The following is an 18,485-nucleotide window of genomic DNA, read 5'->3' as shown; positions in this document are numbered from 1 at the left end:
TATTCTCCACTCAATTTTCCAGTATTTCTTCAATGATCTGAGTGGAGGATTTATATCCTCCAGTGGTCAAGATTGTACCAGAATAAAAACAAGCAAACAAACAAGTCTTCTCATATGTCAGTCCTTAAAAAAAAGAGCTTAGAAAAAATGACAGAGCTCAAAGAAGAAATACATAAAAATACATGCAGCTGTCTGATCACTACACTAAAAATAAATGAGCCAGCCACTCTGCAACACACTAAAACCTCCATGCTAGAAATTTAGTCTGGAGTCTGGGCAACTCAGAAAATTTTACAATGTGTACCACACTTTCCTCACTGACAGCCAAAATTGATGCTAATTTCCCATGTAAATTTTCTCCTGCCCTCTAATCAGGATATAAATCACACATTGGCAAAAAATGGTGTACTGATATGGATACTCCACAAACTGGAGGGTCCTCCACCAGAACAGAGCACCATCAATCAGATTGGATGACGTATTTCCATTCCCAGGCACTAGATTTCAATCTCCAAAACTTATTTTCTGCCACTTCCAATTAGATTTCCTCTCACTCATTCGTGATCTTCTGACACATAAAAGAGAAAATGACTTCAGAAGAGCAGCATATTTTTCTGCAATACATCCCTCACAACTGTCCTTGTCTGCTATGTCAGCTGCTTTGTTTGTCTTGATCCTGTTGTGCCCTGGTACCCAGCAGAATACTAAATCCTGGCCATGTAGTAGAATAAGGATGTCCTGGACCACCCTAATCATATTCTCTGCTTGGTACAAGGGGCATTCATTACGTAATAACACTGTTTTTTCTAAAGGCAGGTTAGTTTTATCCAGGGTTTCAATACAACATATTATTCTCCACCCTTTTGGCTTCGAAACACTGTTTTCAGCATAATCTCCATTCAATGTGATGGCCTTATGCCACCTTACCCAGATGGGCTGTAAGCTCACATGGAACTACACTTCTGATAGATGTTGTAGCCAATGTCCTGCTGCATCAACAACCTCCCCCATCATCTGCCTACTACTTCCTGAGAAGTGCATCCATCATTGGGCCAAACAGATGGAAGTCAGAAGGCGAGAGATATGGGCTGTAGCATGGGTTAGGAAGAACAGTCCAATGAGATTTTGTGAGCTGGTCTTTGGTGTACAGGCTTATGTGAGGCCTTGCATTGTCAGGGAGAAGGAGAAGTTCATTCGCATTTTTGTAGCAACAAAAATACTGAAGTCATTTCTTCACTTTCCAGAAGATAGCACATTACATTTCAGAGTTGACTGTTGCACTATGAGGGTTGAAATCAAACAGAATAACCCCTTCAGAGTCACAAAAGACTGTACCCATGACTTTACCAGCTGAGGGTGCAGCTTTGAACTTTTTCCTCATAGGAGAGTTGGTGTGGCACCAGTCCATGGATTGCTGTTTTGTTTCCGGTTCAAAGTGATGAATCCATGTTTCATCACCTGTGGTGATATTCAACAAACAGTTGTCACAATCAGTCTCATAATATGCAGGCAGTTCTGCACAGATAGTCCTTTGTTGCTGTTTATGGTCTACTGTTAGACGGCGAGGGACCCAAAGGGCACACACATTTGAGTAGCCCAATTGGTGGACAAGTGTCAGCACTACCATCAGAGGCATCCAGTTGTGCAGTGAAGTGTCTGCTTGTGATCCGTCGATCATCTCCAATGACAATGTCCACACATTCCAACATTACAGGGGTCATACCTGTGTCCAGCCGGCTGGCATGCAGGAGACTGGACAGGTTTGCACAACCTTGCTGACGGACACCTTGCCCAATGACTCACCATGCTTTTGTATACTACTAGGTCTCCGTAGATATTTTGCAAGTGCCTGGTCTGGTTTTCCCTCAAAAGAAACTCAATTACAGCCCTCTACTTGGAACACACCTCCACTGTAGACACCAATTTGAAAGCTACCTATAGTAATGCGATCTATCAGAACTTCATGAAACTATGGGGGCTGCAGTAGGAATATTTCATGATGTCCCACAACAAATTCCGCATATTTTCAAATGAAGTTGGCTGAGAAAAAAAAAAGTGTTACAATATTTGCTGAATGCACTCATATACCTGAGAAATCATTTGGAGGGCACTAAGGCAACTAGCAAATGATAAACTTTTCTCCATTACACTGATCTGGTGCAGTGCCTATTTCATGTAGTTTTGCAAGTAGTTAAGTCAGTCCTCCTACATAGACTGTGGAATAAAATTTTGGGAACTGTGTAAATTATTGTACAAAAATTAACTGTAAACATTGCTAGAAGTGCCATCTTCCTTAGAAATTGTCATATCTAAAATTACTCTGAGCCTGGTGCAAAATATTAGTATTTACCACAATAATTTCTAAAAGATAGTTAATTTGCACAAATCTGAAAGGGCCAAACTGCTAACAAATGGTTATTAAGAAGCTAATCCATTGATGGGTGAGCAGCTGTATGGTATATGGTGTATAGATGATTGTTGTAGGGACTATGTCTTCTTATATGCTTGCCACACCAGAATCAGTTGTCACCTGATATAAAGTGGTGGCTCACCAGTGTTAGCACAGAGGTTCAGAATGAGGCTGTTCCTAAACGCCTCTGTAACCAGCACGATTCCCAAATAGTGAACCATATTGAGGATCTTCAAGTAAGAATGTCAAACTGACCCATAGACTCCATAACCATAATCAAGCATGGATAAAAGTGGAGTAGATAAAGTCACTCTGTTTCCCATGTCTTATGGAGTGCAATGCTTTTAGATCCTTTAGGGGTGGTAACCAACCAAGTTTTTCATAAAAAATGAGGCCTTCGATTCTCACCTTTTTTTTAATGGTGTCCCTCATTTTAATTTCTGAAAGTTTAGAAACACAGGGTGAGAAAATTGAAAACCAGTATTGTTCACTCATTTCTCTAGCCTGTTAAAAGTTAGTTGCAACTGCTTTGTGGTAGCTGGGAAACTGTAAGAAGAGCAAACATTGAAAATCATCTTCAACTCAGGAGTACTGTACAGGGCTCCTTACCATGGGCGGAATGTCATTAATGGTACTTAAAACACTACCTTATATAAAGTGATTTGATTGGAAATTACTTACCCTATATCCAGAATAACATGGAGAAAAGAAGGAAAAAACAGCACAATTCAAAGACGAAAGCTCCACACATGAAGCTGCTTAAGCTTGGCACATGAAGTTGCTTAAGGATATTATGCCTCCAATGAGTGTAGTAGGCTCTCTCAAGATTGAAGAAGGCATGTGTTAGGTTATGGCTGCACAAGGAGGACAGGTGCTAGCCACTTTCAACAAGATCAGATTATCGATGGTAGATGGGTCTCAAGCTCTGTGGACCCAGATGAGGCACTGCTTGATCATGCTTTACAATCTTATCTGTAAAAGTGGTGAGGACGGTACCATGATAACTACTTAGGCATGTACATCCTTCACAAAATTTGAGGAAAAAATTGGAACACCATCTTTCCATGAGTTTGGGAATTGTCCTAATTCAAAATGAAACCAAACACACCAAGTAGGGTTGTTTTAGTGTTTGGACTGACATTCAGTAACATTCTGCAATGAAGGCTTTCACTGGCTAGTGATGTATCAAATGCAACAGGCAATGCTGAATCCAACTTTTTACTGAGAAAGGGCAAGTAATACACTCCACCATTAGTAGAACTGAGCCAAACCACCCCCTCTATACTATCATTCAATATTGAAGGATAGCTTGATGCTGACCTGCCAACAACAGTTACGCAAATAAAATACTCCGCAATAGCCTGGAAAATACCCTGAAACCCTTCTAATGGTCTCTGATACAATCAATAGCTTTGTAAAATCATTTAAGGAATAAGATGGCATTTTGCTCTCATGGCATTGAAGATGAGGTTCTCAACTGATAGTCTCTCCTTGAACCTCTGCAGTGCCGTACGTTTGTCCCTGATAGTGGGGCAATACTGCTGAAAACATGAGGCAACAGACTGTGTGTTAGTTGTCCTGAATATTATAGTACAGATATATCAGCGGTGTGAGAGATTGTGCTAGTGAGGAACTGTACATTCTTGGGCACTGTTACTACATTCAAACACAGTCAACTGGCTGTACAGCATCTTAGTTTGCCTTGTTGGGCATCCATCTATGTGGCCTTCTTTCATCCACTGCTCTTCATAACAAAAAGGGTGATGGTGGAGAAAGGCTCTATGGAAGTGCTAAAGTGCATGCTCTGACTAATGTTCAGAAGACACTAACCATCTGCTAACAAGAGGCTCTCAACAACGTGACTCTTGGAGCAAATGGTACAAGAGCCCCATACCACATGATGTGCATTAAAATCCTCATAGAGGAAAAAATCCAGGCGAGGTTTGTGATAAGGATACTCAGTCTCTCTTGCTCAACTGGTTCATAGGGATATCAGCAGGAGGAAAATGCAACAACTTTCCACAGCACACACCATGTAATAGAAACTGCTTTTAGACACACGTTTACAATGACACACAAAGGAGGATATATGTCATCTGCAAAGATGGCTACTACTCTACCTCTAGCTCTCATTCCACTAAGATCACCCCTTCTGTGAAAGTTACAATCCCATAGCACAGGATGTCAGGTAATGTAAAAAGGAAAATGTATTTCTTGAAAAAATCTCAAATGATGACTCTGTGCTAGTAATCTGGCTTCCTCCCGTATTTTTCAAACACAGTTTATTTTTTGGTATGATGATACACAATATCAATAAGAAATTACCAGTTTTGGCCCTCACCACTCCCCTTCAGATCATAAGAATGATGATCTGAACATGGCCACTGATGGACGAATCTCCTTTGCCTGACACAAAAAGGCAATCGCCCAAAAAAGGAGGAGGACATAAAATGAAAACTCACTCAATGAGAGAGTATGATATGTTATTTCAATGATCATAAAATCAAGACAAATTTACAAAGAACTTGGCAGTATGAGATCACTTATCACCACACTGTAGCAGCCACTCTAGCCTGAATGCTTGGACTGATTCAGTTGGGAAGGGTGTCACAAATCTATTGTATCTTCTACTGAGGCAAGCCGACATGCAACTGTTTTAACTGGTCCTTGATATCCTGGATACTGTCATTGGGGCAGTCATGGGGATTTTTCTGACCATGGGTGTAACTCAACATCATGCAGAAAATTCACGGAGATATGTGCCATGTGATTGGAATACATTGCCCTGTTGAAAAATGACACCATGATACTGTTGCACAAGATGAAACAATAAGGCTGCAGCATGTGAGTGATGTACCACTTGTGACGAAGCAAGCTGGGATATTTTTCCTTCCCCTCTTGTTTTGTCATCTGCCTAATTAAATTAACTTTTTTCATTTTTGAACTAATTACCATTAACATACATGAGTATAATCTGTATTTTCATAAAAGAGAAAGGTTGGCCCTCAGTTTTAAAGAATATAACACCAGATCTAATTTTGTGCTTAGTTTTATGTATGTAATTGATTTTCTACTTTATTTTAACTAGTCCTAGTTAGTATCTTTTGTCATAGGGTGAAATCAGTAATTGTTTTGTGACTTAAATTCTACTGTTGACATATAAACAAATACAAAATCTGTACTAGTTATAAATATTTGGAGAAACAAATAACAGTATTCTTCAAGTATTTATTTGGCTCTATTCGAAAACATGTTAGCAAAGCCAGACCTTAATTAATTCCAAAGTATTTAACAGTTTTGTCAAAAGAATTGTTTATATTACTGTATTTGTTAATTTCATTACATAATTCAGCTTAACCCTTGTAGTAGAAGAAATCAGTCTTTTTATGTAGTCAGTTAATTTAATGTGTTAAGTTTTAATTGTAATTTCTGTACATTTAACTTTGAACAATGTGTAGTTTCAGCACCTGTTATTGTGATGATATATAAGGGCCCGATTTTTGGTCATGGCACAGACAGTCCATGGCTGAGTTTCAGATGAGGAACCTGTGTTGGTTAGAAAAACAACTTAACAGTGAAATAAGTGTTACACCAATAGGCCGTGTGTTAAAGCAATGACAGTGTCTGTTCAATTCATTTGAAAGACTGAACTGTATGATTAGGCTTTTACTGCTTGTTGATGTTCAATAGGAACCTATTGTAGCAGTATGTGGATGTTTGCCTGCTAACTATTAATGAGGCTTATGGGAAGTTAGAACAATAGTGCACTGGGCGTATTAAATGTGTATATGGGGAGGGGGGTTGTGAAAAGTGAAAGTAAACTGCTGTGAAACACAACTGTGCCTCTGTCGGCTACATTGTTTACAGTAGAAAGTACTTGCACTTACACCCCCTAATTTTCCAGCCAGTACATCGACACTGAGGACAATCAACGAATAAATAAAGCAGGGCGAACCATCGCACAGTATGCTGTCTAACTTCCCTCAGTCACTACTGGGTGTGACATCAAAAGTAACACTGCTGTGCCTCTCAAAAACCTTGGAAGACAGGGACCTCTTCTCAGGTCACCGCAGTACTTGTCATCAATGGCCATACAAGGTAGTACAGAACTGGGATTTATTGCTAAAAACAGTGCAATGCCATCAGTCTGCAGTCCATGCTTCCCAGTTATGGCATCACTCCAAATGCAGCCACTTGTATTGTGGTGTTAATGACACCTTATGCATGGGATACCAGTTCTCTAGACTGGCTGCAGCTAGTCTCTGATCAATGGTGTGGGGTGATACAGAATGTTGCAGGGAGAACACTACCGCATTACTTGTTCTCAAATGGCAGGGACAGACACGAAGGGTGACAGTATGCTCAGTGCACAATACAATGACCCAAATTTGTGGCAGTCAGTCCAGTCAGTCTTAGTGGACTAGAACCTTGATGACATCCACATGCAACCTGACATCAGGCCACTGTCAAATCCAAATGCCCCACAAATTATGGACATGGCACGACTTGACCTGCTGGCCATGTGGTGATCCACAATGAGACCTGTTCAGACTCTCTCAGGTGCAAATAATGCTGTCTCACATGAGCATGTGGCATCTCTGTATTCTCCATGGTAATTGCTCAACATCTGACATTGTTCATGCTCCCTTACATATTCTACCAGCCTTGTAACACCACTAAACATGAACAGCATTAATGTAATCTGCGCCAGCCTACCTGTCATAGACAACTGAAACTCTAATTATTTACACATCTGCCATTGGTGCATAGGTGTATAAAGTTATATTGATATCTGACAATGTCTCCTGAGGACTGAAATTGTGTGGGATTGTGCCAAAAAATAAACTATTTTCAAAACAAGCATTTCAACAATCACTTATATCTCCCGTATGAACAAAATGTCAATCTTTCCTCTTGTATGCCCTGAACTCATTTATATCGCATTGTAAAATGGAGGCCATCTTATCAGTGAGGTTTTGAATTTTCTTTTCACCTATCTTTCCATCAGGATAAGTATGCTGTGACAGGAAAGGATTTTTGGATGGGCTTGTTAGTTGTCTTGGGAAGATTTCAATGAGCATAGTGTTTGTATTTGTATCTGCATCAGATTCAATTCTTAAGCGGCCGCTCATACCTCACCTGTCTTTCAACAACATCTTTGCCTCTGTACTTCCGCCTCGACTGACATCTCTGTCCAAACTCTTTGCCTTTACAAATGTCTGCTTGTGTCTGTGTATGCGCGGATGGATATGTGTGTGTGTGTGCGCGCGCGAGTGTATACCTGTCCTTTTTCCCCCTAAGGTAAGTCTTTCCGCTCCCGGGATTGGAATTACTCCTTACCCTCTCCCTTAAAACCCACATCCTTCCCTCTTTCCTGACGAAGCAACCATTTGTTGCAAAAGCTTGAATTTTGTGTGTATGTTTGTGTTTGTTTGTGTGTCTATCGACCTCCCAGCATTTTCGTTTGGTAAGTCACATCATCTTTGTTTTTAGATATATTTTTCCCACTTTTTTGCTTCCAAATATGGCATCCTCCTTGTGTCTCTATTCTCTTGATTGTCCTTTTCATCCAGAGACACTTAACAGTCACAGCTCCAAAGAGCACAGTTACCTTCACAATTCATACAGAATACATGAGACTTATCTTAGAAACTAGATTAAGGAAAGGCAAACCTACGTTTCTGGCATTTGTTGACTTAGAGAAAGCTTTTGACAATGTTGACTGGAATACTCTCTTTCAATTTCTGAAGGTGGCAGGGGTAAAATATAGGGAGCGAAAGGCTATTTACAATTTGTGTAGAAACCAAATGGCAGTTATAAGAGTTGAGGGACATGAAAGGGAAGCAGTGGTTGGGAAGGGAGTGAGACAGGGTTGTAGCCTCTCCCCGATGTTATTCAATCTGTATATCGAGCAAGCAGTGAAGGAAACAAAAGAAAAATTCAGGGTAGGTATTAAAATCCATGGAGAAGTAGTAAAAACTTTGAGGTTCGCCGATGACATTGTGATTCTGTCAGAGACGGCGAAGGACTTGGGAGAGCAGTTGAACGGAATGGACAGTGTCTTAAAAGGAGGATATAAGATGAACATCAACAAAAGCAAAATGAGGATAATGGAATGTAGTAGAATTAAGTCGGGTGATGCTGAGGGAATTAGATTAGGAAATGAGACACTTAAAGTAGTAAAGGAAATTTGCTATTTGGGGAGCAAAATAACTGATGATGGTTGAAGTAGAGAGGATATAAAATGTAGACTGGCAATGGGAAGGAAAGCGTTTGTGAAAAAGAGAAATTTTTTAACATCGAGTATAGATTTAAATGTCAGGAAGCCGTTTCTGAAAGTATTTGTATGGAGTGTAGCCATGTATGGAAGTGAAACATGGATGATAAATAGTTTAGACAAGAAGAGAATAGAAGCTTTCGAAATGTGGTGCTACAGAAGAATGCTGAAGATTAGATGGGTAGATCACATAACTGATGAGGAGGTACTGAATAGGATTGAGGAGAAGAGGAGTTTGTGGCAAAACTTGACTAGAAGAAGGGATCGGTTGGTAGGACATGTTCTGAGGCATCAAGGGATCACCAATTTAGCATTGGAGGGCAGCGTGGAGGGTAAAAATCGTAGAGGGAGACCAAGAGATGAATATACCAAGCAGATTCAGAAGGATGTAGGTTGCAGTAGGTACTGGGAGATGAAGAAGCTTGCACAGGATATAGTAGCATGGAGAGCTGCATCAAACCAGTCTCAGGACTGAAGACCACAACAACAACAACAACAACAACAACAACAAGAGTTCCTATCTTCACAAGCAGTGTATCTAATTTTTCTCACAGTGTACATGCTGCTAACCTTGAAACAATACAATGTGTTAGGAACATATTGTCTCACGTTCATGCAAATGACCCATCTGTTATTTGCTGAGGCAAAGTCACAACAAATGCAGGTGTCTTCCCTGGTCAACACACACTAGCTTAATTATATTTTCGACTTCAATCATGCCAACATATTCTCACTCTTCCTTCAGTTCCTGCAAATTTACATTCATTAGGTCTTGGCATGATGCACATGCTAGAATTTAGAGTGTTGTGTAGTTCGGTCACAACCATATAATCACCTAACACTTTTGCTTTTGCACCTATTCAACTTAATGTGATGTACCAGTTTCCACCATTAGTGTTCCATTCCTCAAGTGCTTGAAAGATTACAGTGTACCTGCTAAGTGTGACAATTTTTCAAAATTTACTTCTTATCTTTTAATAATAAAAACACACTATGAGAGACGTAAAGTTCCTTGTTGCTCATTGGCCATCTTTTCTGAGCTGAACCTAACAATGGGGTTTTCTGAAGTCCTTTTTCTCGAGTGGGTTTTATGGTTTCCAGATAGTATACCCATCCCAATGAGAACGTGTTTGTACATTGAACTGGATACCGTAGCACTCCCACATGCAGCTGGAGATATTAAGGTTAATTCAGACAGAACCCTATAAATTTGACAAATTTTACAAACTGACGACACGTCGCATGATGGACACTGAAACACGCACAGCGCCTAAACTTACATTTGGCTTGGGGTGCTCACCACTCCCCAGGAAAAAAACCACAGGTTCACCACACCTCATCTCAACCAACAAAGACTGAAGCCCCTGAAGTACTCACCATTTCGAACAATGCAAGAAGTATAAGTGGCTTATCGAATGCCAAACTCATAACAAGCAATGCCTCCCCTTCTCCCCCCAAAGCACTTTCATCATTTGAGGAGAACACTAATAGTGAAAAACTGTAGCTCCATTACACAACCCTTTCTATCCTAATTTTCAATTTTTTTTATTTTTTGTAGAACATTTTCCTCTCCACAATTCTGAATATCTTACATTATTTTACTCAACAAGCTTCCTAGGTTCATAAATGCAATAAAGGTAACCTGATGTTTCTTTTCTTCCTGCTATTGATTAGCATAATGTTAGAAATGCTTCTGAGGTACTTTTATCTTCTCTAAAAACAAATTGATTTTGACCCAGAGCCACTGAATTCTTTTTGCTATCTTCTCAACAATTTTAAAATACGAGGTGTTGAACTACAAAAAAAAAAAAAAAAAAAAAACATACAGATAGCTTGGAGGAAGGGGGATACTGAAGGGGTACTGGTCTGAATCGGTGAGAAAAGGAATTTATGGTACAACTTAACTAAAAGGAGCTTACAATGGTAGAACACTTTCTGAAGCTCCATGGAACTTGGTAATGAAGGGTGGGAGGGCGTGAAAACTGTAGGAGGAGGCCAAACTCTAACTACAGGGAGCAGTATCAGTTGGATGAGGTCGTAGTAGTGACACAGAGATGAAAAGACTTGCACAGGATCGACAGGTGAAGAGCTGCATTAAACCAGTCTTCAAGCTAAAAACCATAATAACTGCTCATGCTTTCTTCGGTTTGCAAGAAACCTGATAATTTGTCTACTATTCAGAGATTCTGAACATCAGATCCTTCTAGACTTTAAACCCTTCATCTCTCAGACATCTCAAAGGCACATGCTGCAGTAACTTAAATTTTCTATTGCTCTACCAAAATTCTGGGCATCATCCTTTTTGTTCATACCAGTCTTGCTATCTTCTTTTGTCATACTCTTGCATGGTTATTTCCTTTGAACAGTCACTCAGTGAACTCCTTACACGGTCCGATGTTTCCTTTGGAATTATGAATGTTTTTTGCATCTGTTAAATTTTAAACCTTTTCTTCTCATTTCCCTGAAATTATGTGGTACTGATTTTTTATAATTTGTTGTAATTCATAAATAATAACTTTCAAATATCAGCGACAATCAGAAAAAGAGGAAAGCGGGGGTGAAAATATTAGCAATCTCTGTAAACGACCAGCAAGATTTCCCCACAAATCGGAACTGTGCTATCTGTACATAGAGAAAGAGAGTGATCCCAGCTTTGAATAGCAACTGATTCAAAGATAATAAAAGTAAATGTTTATGTTTTTCAGGACAGACCCTTCAATCACAATGTAACAGGTCAGAAACAGATGTATACGGTACCTTTTCAGGACTACTATTGTTTTGGGGTAGGGAGGGGGTGAGGGGTTGGGGAAATGGTACCATACATACTAAGTTTTTAATGACATTTATTTAAAGCTTTATTTAAAGCTCAGCCTGATAACTCTAATACTATGTTGTGGTAGGACATATAGATGGCGTATAATGCCTGCTACTGTCAGGAATTTGATTTACTTTTGGGAACTATACAATCATTTAAATTACAAATTGCACGCATTTTCCTGCATTTTATAACACAATGGAAACCATTCATACTGTTTATAAAGCATCTGTAATATAAAAGATGGACCATAAATATCCATTGTAGATGCAATCACTGTTAAGAAGAGATATGCACACACGCAGACTGCATAAGTAGAAAGTAGGTCAATGACTATCATGGCACCGTGTTGTTTGCACTCGGATGCTGGGCTTGCTACTTTAGGCACCAAGAAATTGGAAAAAGAAGACTTAAATGATTTTGAATTTGCAGATAACTTAATCATTTGGGCTGAAACCAACATTAAGTTACAGAGGAGATTGGATCTATGGGACCACAAAGTTCAAAGGGTTTGAGTTAACTGTGAGCAAACAGTGGCAATGCAAATAAGTAAAGCACCAAATTCATGTAATCTAGTTTCTCCTTCTAAAATAATCGATGTTTCAACCCCTCTGCTAGGATCTTCTTCACAGTGTTATGGTGTCCACTACTGCAGTGTTCTAGTAAAAGTGGACACCATAACATCCTGACAAAGATCCCAGCAGAGGGGTCAAAATGTTGATTATTTTACAAGGAAATATGACATGGCCTAAAAGTGTTCAAGAATTTATAAATAAATGGAGATTATGATTAAAAGCAACAGCCATTTGTTGTTGCAACACCTTGGACCTGTTAATCGGAAATCATAAACAGGAACAAAGAAGATACCCTAGACAATGAGACAGCCATAGTAAGACAAGTAACATTTACCTGCTACTCTAATGTTTATTACCTTCAAAAATTACTGAAACATTAACAAAACTAGAACAGTCAATTCAAGATAGTAAATTTTGCTTCTGTGTATCCATGAACATTTTTGGCGGAGAGGGAGTTACCATTTCAAAATAAATTTGTGAAGTTCTGTGTTAACTAGGACTACTTCTGTCTCCTAAACAACATGGAAATGTCAACACTGACCAACCAGTAACATCCAATTGTTTTTGGCTACTTTCAATCTTCCAACTGTATGCCACAGTAGTTTATCACAAAGATAGTCTTGGTAGCCAGTTAGACTACTTTCTGTTACAAATATTTTACACGAGTAGTATAACACAGTTGTTGGCTGGGTTAACTCTCACAGAAAGGACTGCAAAACCTAACAGCCTAATGTGAACGAAGTGCACTAATGTAGTAAATAGTTGTGTGGGAAGTCTTTCGCATGGAGATTCTATGCCTTATTTTGTGTTTGCTTTTTTTAAAAATGTTTTCAACTGTGCAGGGGGCATCACCAAATTCATGCAAATTTAAATTTCCAGCCAAATTATTCTTCAGTTATGGATTGTCACTGGTGCTTCTGTGAAGAAGAAATGGTGTGTGTGTGTGTGTGTGTGTGTGTGTGTGTGTGTGTGTGTGTGGTGTTTTTCTTTTTTTTTACGGTGTTTGTAAAAGACTCCTCCTAGTGCTACCCTTGCCAATCGCTTGAGCAAAATGCGACACTGCATAGCCGCAGCAGTGAATTCATTAACATCAGACATGCTTGCAAATGAACGGGACAGATTTGAATATCACCATGATATTTGTCATGCGTCTAGTGAAGGGCATACTAAACAATTGTGAAAGGTAAATGAAAACTTTTATCCTAATTGTATAAAAGTACCCTAAAATTGAATGTGCATGCCTATGAAATATATATCCTTCTAAAATCAGATTATTCTTTTGAAAATAAATCTTTTTAGTCCTACACGCAATTTAATATTTACTCCAAGTTTCTACCATGATTCATTTAGAAGATATATTCTTGTGAAATCACAGGAACCTTTTTGAAATATCATGTACTTAATATTTTGCAAATATAATTTTGTTTACACCTTAGAGACTGGCGCACAGTATTATAACACCAGTACAGTGGAACCTCACATAGTGGGCATACTACGTTCCAGAATCTTACTCATAGTGCAAAACACTCGTTAAGCAAAGCAATTTGTCCCATGTAAATTAATGTAAAACACAATGATGCATTCCATGCAGAAATAAATTTTGTAGTAATCGTAGCAGCTGCTTTTTTGGGATGACGATTTTCAGTCTACAGTGCAACCGATTCTCATGCTCTCAGCATCTCTCTTATTGCACCAGAAGATTGCAGCCCTTTGTTGTTACCATTTCCTCCTCTTCCTCCCCCTTCTCCTCCTCTGAAGAAATCCTCTCCACAGCTTCCTGTTGTGAAATACACTGCAACTCCATAAGCTCTTTGGTGGTCATTTCTTGGCTGTGATCGTTCACAAGCTCATTGATAGCACTGTTATCCAATTCTATTCCATACTCTTGGCCAAAGACACAATCTCATTGACTACAGGCTCCACAGATACTGACTCAAATGCCTCAAGTGCCACATTCAAGAATACACTCCAGCCAAAGCTTCTTCCAAACAGAAGTGAGAGTTCTCTTGGTAACCTCTTCCCATGCCATTTTGATCATCTTGATGCAGGCAAATGATGTTTAAGTGGTATTTCCAAAACTATCTGAGAGCAAGATTAGTAGCTTCAGTCAACTGAAAGCAATGGTCAAAAAGCGTTTTAGTGTAAAACTCCTCGTCCATATGCTGGATTAACGGAATGGTGTTGGGAGGCAGAAATTATATCTTGATGAATTGAAATTCTTAAAGGAGGTGGTCTTGCAGACCTGGAGAATGGGCAAGAGCATTGTCCATAACAAGCAAGACATCGAGTGGCAGATTCATCTCAAGCAAATATTTTTTCACCAAATGACCAAACAATTCATTGACCCAGTCACCAACAAGATTATGTGTCACCCAAGCCTTATTGCTGGACCTCCACATCACATTTAACCTGCTCTTCTGGACTTTACACTTCTTGAAGACTTGTGAGGTTTCTGAATGGTAAACAAGCAGTGGTTTAGTTTTCAAATTGCCACTTGTATTGGTACAGAATAGCAGTGTGAGACGTCTTTCATTGGCTTGTAACTAGACAATGCATTCTCCTCTGCTGTTATAAAGGTACACTTCCGCATCTTTTTCCAGAACAGACCCATCTCACCACAATTAAAAACCTGTTGTGGTAGATAAACCTCAGAATCTATGAGCATCTTGAAGTTGCTGATGAAGTTCTCTGCTGCCTTTGTGTCAGAGCTGGCTGCTTTGCCATGCCTCACAATGCTTTGGATGCCGGCTGTTCTCTTAAACTTCTCAAATCACCCACTGCTTCCACTTCTTGGGCTGCTCATGATCCCTGTGTCATTTTAACAAGGTTGGAAAAAATCATTCTCACCTTCTCACAAATAGTGTCACCTTCCAACTGCTTTTCATTTATCCACTTAAGAAGCAAACTTTCAACATCATCCAGAATACTAAACCTTTGTTTAGAGACTCTTGTCACTCCCATTGAAGCATCCATCTCCTTAATATTGTCCTTGTTCTTGAGGATAGTGCAAATAGTTGATGTAGACCAATGTTATGTGTGCGCTACATCAGCAATGCACACACCATGTTTGCACTTTTCAGTGATTTTACGTTTCATTTCAAGGCCATTTTCTTTCTCTTTTGGTCGTCTCCTTGTGGCTGCGATGTCACACTAAATCACCACCACTCATTATGCGAAACACCGCTCATTAAGGGGGTCATTTTTTTACAATTTATCTTGCTCAATATGCAGATTGCACATTATGGGAGGTGCTCGTTAAGCAAGATTCCATGGTACTGGTGTGGGGTGTTGGAAACACACCAAGGTTTGAATTCCTCATAATGTCACAGTGTGAAAATATATCTATGTTGCAATATTGTTGTATTGAAGCCTTGAACTCTCAAGGTTCATAGACTTTCTATGCATTGGTAATATTAATGTAAACATTAACACTACAAACAGCAATAAAAAATAGAAATATTTCGTTCTTTTCATGTTCAGTTGATGTATATCGATTAGTTCTGCCAAGCTCAATATTTTCTACATTATTTTATGTTTCATTCTAAATCAACAATATGTTATTTATTGAAAAATCATATTGTAACGATATGACTTAGACACAGTTTTTGTAGCTTTCACACAGAAAATTTTTGTTTTCACTTCTTTACTACTTGGGCACTTTGTACATTTTCCCTTCTTGTTTTTTTTCATCATCCACATTCATGTTTGCAAGTCCTGGTCTTTCTGCTGAAAGAGCTTAGTTTTTCCATCTTCTTGTGTTGTCATCTAGGACAGTTACTGTTCGATGGATTTGGGTAGGGATGTCGTCACTGCTCTGTTGCGCATAAGTGATTGTGAACTCTTTGTTCTCACATATCTTCTGGTCATATTCCTTGTAAATATTAGCTAAATATTTATTTCAGGAATATCCAGGATAGGGAAAAGTGTTGCAGTGTCTTGTTTTTCCTGGTGTGGACTAGATGGCACACCATTCATCAAATGTATTGCCTCCTGTTTTTGCGGAATTTTACATTGTGATAATTCCAGGCTTCTTTTGCACTCCTATGCTATTATCTATTTCATTGTCAAAAAGCACAGATGAAAGAAGTATTATGTTCTTGTTCTTTTGTGGCACATACAAAACAACTGCCAAATGCTATCGAAATCCAAATACGCTACTGTTTACTTCAAATTGCTTCATATTCATAAATACAGAGGGAAGTTCAGTCACAGTCATAAATTCAGAAGGACATTCAGGTGCTACAGTGGATAGACAGTTAGTTGCTTTCAAAGAAAAGTGTAGTTTTTCCCATGTGTAGTTCTTTTTACAGTTAGCCTGGAACAGTTCTAATAGTTCCCTATTTGGTGCAAGTTTATCTATTTTCTTTTTCCCTTGCCTGACTTTAATGCCATCAAGCTATGAATCAAAACAGCAACAAGTACAAACTCTTTATAGTGTGAAATGTCTCAGTTACAAAACCACATGTGGGCAGGTTTCCTCTAGATGCTTCTTATGTACACATTAGTACAGCCAAATATTTTTTCAAACATCCCTTCATCAAAAAACAAAAGGAACTACTCTAAATTTGGTTTTGTAATTCTGGCTGCACCTCTCGACCTGGCAGATGAATAATAGTATTTTGAGGTTATGTCCTTACATTCTTGGTGGAGGGTTCTTCATTCATTTTGTTGCTCCATCTTTTCCCATGTAGGAATTGTTCTTTTCAAAACTTATTTCATTTTCACTACCACCTGCTGTCTCTGTATCAGTTCCATGCTCAGTTCTTCGGACTAACCAGATGTTTCCAAATTTTGATTTATAATACATTTCTAACTATTTCAACTTCAAGTAATCGCTGTATTCCTTTCTCATTTTTTTCATATGTACACATACTGTAGACTTAGTTGTTAACATGGAGTGACAGAAAGCAAACTGACTCCAAGACTTAATTCACTTGGAAAGCAGTTATAATTGAGGTACTAAATAACAATGTGTCCATTTAATGTAACATAAAATGTGATAAAAATGAAATGACTGTAAAAATTAAAAAAAAAAAAAACTGGCACTTTGGATTATTCTGATTTTTGTTATATCGCGGTTGTTGCGGAGTGTCCTGAACAACAATAATTAATGAAATTTAGCGTATTCTACTTTAATTATTTACCTAACTGTTAGAAAACTAACAGGAGTTTTAGAGAATTATGAAAATTTAAACTAATAATATGAGCAGTTTTTAATGTGTGGGATGTTCACAGCACCCCATGCTAACACTAAGGGTTAAAGAAACTTAAATTGGTGAAGATTTTCACGATGCACTGTACGCAAGAATTACTTTCAGTTTTTTTAATTTCTGGCACGCAGTGCATGTAACTTCGAAAATAATCAGTGTATAGTTTCTCAAATGAAAGAGTGTTAAATCCCTTACTAAAACACAACCACTTCTGATAAAATAGGATATTTATAGATACTATCCATAGACTTTTACTTTAGACAGCAAAGAAGCTTCTGTTCACATTGCAAGTGCTGCAAATTTAGCATGCTCTCGTATTGTAAACCATTCAACTATTGTGACATTAATGTTTACCTTACTCCCTAGAAGCTGAAATGTCGCTGCTTCAGGCACATGATACTGTGTTAGTCGAATTTTTGTGTAGACTGTTGTTGGAGTCTGGTGTAACTTAAAAAAATTATCATGTTCTTTTTCTTGAGTTAGCAGCAGATGCAGGTACATAGATCCATTCTGTCGAGTGCTCAATGGTATGGTTAAATTCAATTCCCTGGAAAAAATAAATGGAAATAATTAGGTAAATACTATATCAAATTAAATCAAGCACTTTAAAAGAAAAATTCAAAATCAGTGTCTAAGAATGGTAGTTCCAATAGAAAATATGATCAATACTCTTACAGTGACAGAGAATGCTACAAAAATAGTACATTTAAATGATAAAAAGGATAATGAAATAAATCAAAAATATACCATAAAAACATTCTAAAACATAAAATAGAAGATAGATACACTGATTACACATGGAATGAACTGTTTGCCTAGCAAGCGGTTTATTAATTTGTTAGCAGCTGTAACTTAATATCAATGGGTGTCAAAGAGAGACATCACAATTAAAATTTAACATCTCATTCATGGGAGGTCACTAAAAACAAAGCTAAAACAAATTAAGAGTGTGGTGGAAATTTTAAAAAGAAGGAACTCAGTTTTCACCATAAGGGAAACCACATAAAACCTAAATCCGGATGTCTGGACAAGGATTTTAAGCACCTTCTCTAGGCCTGATTAAACGTGAATCTGGAGTCTTCACCACTGTGTCATTTCATTTCTGAAGTACATTATCAACCAACTGTTAAACAACAAAGTGCAAAATTTCATATCGTTAACTATTAATTACAAAGAATTCACTTCACCATTATATCTT

General features: G+C 38.3%; 1 protein-coding gene across 1 annotated transcript in view; it reads right to left on the bottom strand.

Moving 5' to 3' along the window:
* Positions 1-18,485, bottom strand: part of LOC126183487 (cleft lip and palate transmembrane protein 1-like protein) — a 182,639-nt gene that overhangs the window by 80,017 nt on the left and 84,137 nt on the right. Inside the window, exon 3 of the mRNA XM_049925519.1 lies at positions 17,642-17,834. Coding sequence (XP_049781476.1) covers positions 17,642-17,834 — 193 coding nt within the window. The remainder of the gene's footprint in view (positions 1-17,641; positions 17,835-18,485) is intronic.

This window comes from Schistocerca cancellata, chromosome 1, assembly GCF_023864275.1.
Source record: "Schistocerca cancellata isolate TAMUIC-IGC-003103 chromosome 1, iqSchCanc2.1, whole genome shotgun sequence".
NCBI lineage: Eukaryota > Metazoa > Arthropoda > Insecta > Orthoptera > Acrididae > Schistocerca > Schistocerca cancellata.
Note: the sequence above shows the minus strand (reverse complement) of the source record. Positions and strands in the feature narration are given on the sequence as shown.